At 41.3% G+C, this 3,911-nt stretch overlaps 1 protein-coding gene across 1 annotated transcript in view; it reads right to left on the bottom strand.

Annotated features, from left to right (window-relative positions):
• The window catches only part of LOC107716195 (prostaglandin E synthase 3-like), an 11,585-nt gene that overhangs the window by 2,141 nt on the left and 5,533 nt on the right, over positions 1-3,911 (bottom strand). The window contains exons 6-7 of the mRNA XM_016522561.1: positions 534-599; positions 316-343 (exon numbers count right to left, since the gene is read on the bottom strand). Coding sequence (XP_016378047.1) covers positions 316-343; positions 534-599 — 94 coding nt within the window. The remainder of the gene's footprint in view (positions 1-315; positions 344-533; positions 600-3,911) is intronic.

Raw genomic sequence — 3,911 nt, 5'->3', positions numbered from 1 at the left:
CAATCACAACAGGCTTGGCCAGCTGACCAATCAGAGCAGAGTAGGCTTATGGAAGGGAGGGGTTTGCTCCGAACTTGCTTGGAACGAATCGTTTTGAAATCATTGGCAAATGACTCTAATATTAAATGTATATTCTGAGAAAATTACAATGTTTTCTGACCTTATTATTATTAGGACACTTTAAAATACCATATGACCTGCTCTTTAAGTTACAACAGCGAACATACTGTATATATTGCTCATATGTATTGATTTTCAAAATAATACAATGAACAAACAAGTCACAGAGGAGGACAGATAATTAAGGAAACTTACTTTCATCATCACTATCCGCAGACTCTTCCTGGAATTTGAGAGAAAACCCGTCAAGAAGCATAGCATTTATTAGTTTAATTAACTAATTAATAACTAATCAACTAATAAAAAAAATAAGGTAAATAACTGGATGCTTATTGAAATGATAATAATATAACAAAAATAACTATATTCTTATGGCAAATTTAAAAACATTATGGCTTCAATAATTCTCTCACATCATCTGCACCATCCACAGCATCCACATCTGGTAGGTCATCTTCCCCACCCATGTTGTTCATCATCTTTAAGGGGAAATAAAAAAAAAAAACAACCAATAAGTACGATTTATTTTCCCTTTATACAATTCAAAGAATATTTTTATTAATAGTAATATATATTGTTACGACCCGGGGTAGCACCGGTTCCCTAAACGGGATCTGTTCGCCTCTAGGTGGCGTTTTGGGTTCTGGTGTGCGTGTTTTCTTTTGTCTGTTTGCAGGGTGGAGACAAGCGGCAGGTGCGGTGGATTACGTATGATGAGTTGACTGATAAAAGGATCTGTCCTCCGGTGTGGTGGCCTCGTTGGAGCTTGACTTCTCTCCAGCACCAGACTTTGAGCTTTCTTTGTTATTTGATCTTTTGTTGTTTTCTTTTCTTTTCCCTTTTGGGGTTTATTATAGTTTTAAATTACGTTAATGTTTATTTTGAGTTAACCTCTTTGTGCGTGGCCTCCCCATTTAATGTTGCGCTGCCTTGAGCCTGGTAGTTTGTAACATTTGGGGGCTCGTCCTTGGGTAACTGGAAGGAATGACCAGTATTTTGGATCGTTATTTATGTGAGTAAATTCCAAAGTTGGGGAGAGCTGTGCAAATGTATATTATTTTTGGGAAGGATAAAGTTTTAAGTTGGATTAAATTTTTTTTTCTGGTGTTGGAGAGTTGACATCAAGTAAGCAAATATAGAATTGTAGAGCTCGCTGTGATTGTTTGATTCGGGTGAGTATGGCATTGTGTTGCATTTGTTTAATCGAAAGAAATGAGGATGGTGCGGTTTAGACCGCTAGAGCTTCGTGTCAGCCCCGTGTTAGGTATAGAGCGATTAACGCTGTTTGTTATTTTAGTTTTTTTGTTGTTGGGTGTGTCGGACGCGGGTAGACTGCTTGTGGTGGCAGTTGAGCTGCATGTGAGCGCACCGAAGAGGTTAGGGTTGAGTTAGCTTATTTAATTTTACGGGGTAGCTCTTAAAACTCATTTTGAAATTATTCTTCACGATCTGCAACCTCTGCCAGTTTCCCGTTAATCAAACCTAAGATCAGGAAGGTATGGTGGCTTGATTTTATATAATTAGTTCCTTTTGTCGAATCCGTAAAAATGTATAATGGATAATTTGGAGGATTTTTTAGCTGCTCCTACAGAGGAAAAACTTGAGGGTCTCACAAAAGATCAGTTGCGTAATGCGAGTGAGCATTTTGGTTTGAAAACATTGCTGAGGATAGAGCGTGGGATGATGCGGAGCGCACCTTCCTATTGCAGAGTGTTTTGGTGGGCAAGGCACTGGAACGTTTTGTCATTATACATCTACCGACACTCTTATTAGTAAATCTGCGACACTGGTGAAAAATGAACAAGGTGAAATTCAGACTTGTGTTGAGGTAACGACGTCCGACTATGGTCCTTTCATCACAAGCGGTTTCGTTTCCTTGGTGAATGATTCTATTAAAGTGCCTGTTAAGATATTGCGGGACACAGGTTCATTGGAATAGTTTATATTAGAGTCTACATTACCTTTTTCTTCTGAATCAGGCGTGGGTAGTAATGTCTTGATTCGAGGAATTGGGTTACAGACTTTCTCTGCGCCCTTGCACAAACTCCAGCTGTATTCAGATCTTGTGCAAGATAAGGTTGTGATGGCCTTGCGTCCTTGTTTGCCGGTGGAAGGAGTGGATGTCATCTTGGGTAATAATTTGGCTGGGGGACAAGTTTGGCATGATGTTCCACCACCTCCTGTGGTCAGGGTGACCCCCTCATTTGCCATAAAGGATGATAAAATTGCTTTGGATTTTCCTAATGTGTTTTCGGCTTGCGCTGTGACGTGTGCAAAGGCTCTTGTCTCGAAGAGTTCTGATGTTGCGCGTGAAAAACCTTCGACCATACAGGTTGTTTTGCCTGCCCTCCCTTCATCTATTTCTGTTAATGAATTAATTTCGGCTCAACAACAGGACTCTAGTCTAGCAGATTTATTTGCCAATGCGAAGAGCCCAGAAGAAATGCAGAGTTTTGCTAGTGGTTACTTTATACAGGATGGGATATTGGTTCGTAAATGGACTTCATGTAGTGATAAAGCGGTGGGTGAACCTTTGTTTAAAATTGTAATACCCGTCGTTTTGCGTGATGTAGTACTACAGACTGCTCATGGTGATATTTCAGGACATTTTGGAGTCCGAAAGACTTATGACAGAGTGTTGCGTCACTGTTTTTGGCCGCGTCTTAAAGATATCCAAGTTTATTCTGACCTGTCATATCTGTCAAGTAACAGGCAAACCTAATCAGGTTATTCCGCCTGCTCCTTTATATCCCATTCCTGCAGTGAGTAACCCTTTTGAACACATCGTTATCGATTGTGTGGGGCCATTGAATCCTTCTAAATCTGGTGCGAAGTATATGTTGACGGTGATGTGTCAGACTACGCGATATCCAGCTGCGTATCCGTTGCGGTCCATTAATACAAAGTCTATTGTGAAGGCTTTGACGCAGTTTATCTCGATCTTTGGTATCCCGAAAATAATTCAGACTGATAGGGGGACTAATTTTTCATCCCGTATGTTTGCGGAAGTTTTGCAACAGTTGCGCGTTGAACCGTACCGAAGCAGTGCGTATCATCCACAGAGTCAGGGAGCCTTGGAACGGTTCCACCAGACCCTAAAACAGTTGTTGCGCGCTTATTGCATCGAACTTCATAAGGACTGGGAAGAAGGTCTCCCTTGACTCATGTTGGCCGCTAGAGAGGTAACCCAAGAGAGTTTGGGCTTTAGTCCTATTTCTATTCCGTTCGCCTTTTTTAGCCATCATAATCCCCTCACGTTTTTGCGTTCTCCGAATCAGCGTCTTATTCGCTGGGCGTTGATTCTGCAGCCGTATTGTTTGGAATTCCGACATATTTGGGGAGTTCATAATGTTATGGCTGATGCGTTGTCTCGTTCATTTTGAGATTAGGTAAATGAGTCATCTACCTGATTGTTTTCTTTCCTTTCCTCTCATTCAGGTATTCCTTTCTTGTTTTTTCAAGGCGCCTGAAATATTCGAAGGGAGGGATGTGTGGTTTGAGGGGATGGTGGAAGTGCTTTGTGGGTGGTTTTATATATGATTGTGTGGTATGGATAAATTGATTTGGATTTAGTTGGAAAAAAATTGGATTTGGATTTTTGTAATTTTTGGTAGCTTGGATCAGAGACTTTGAGTAGTCCCTGTCTTGAGGGGGGAGGTGTTACGACCCGGGGTAGCACCTGTTCCCTAAACGGTATCTGTTCGCCTCTAGGTGGCGTTCTGGGTTCTGGTGTGCGTGTTTTCTTTTGTCTGTATGCAGGGTGGAGACAAGCGGCAGGTGCGGTGGATTAC

The sequence above is a fragment of the Sinocyclocheilus rhinocerous genome, unplaced genomic scaffold (assembly GCF_001515625.1).
Source record: "Sinocyclocheilus rhinocerous isolate Xijiao unplaced genomic scaffold, SAMN03320098_v1.1 scaffold148, whole genome shotgun sequence".
Taxonomy (NCBI): domain Eukaryota; kingdom Metazoa; phylum Chordata; class Actinopteri; order Cypriniformes; family Cyprinidae; genus Sinocyclocheilus; species Sinocyclocheilus rhinocerous.
This window is presented reverse-complemented; position numbering and strand designations above follow the sequence as displayed.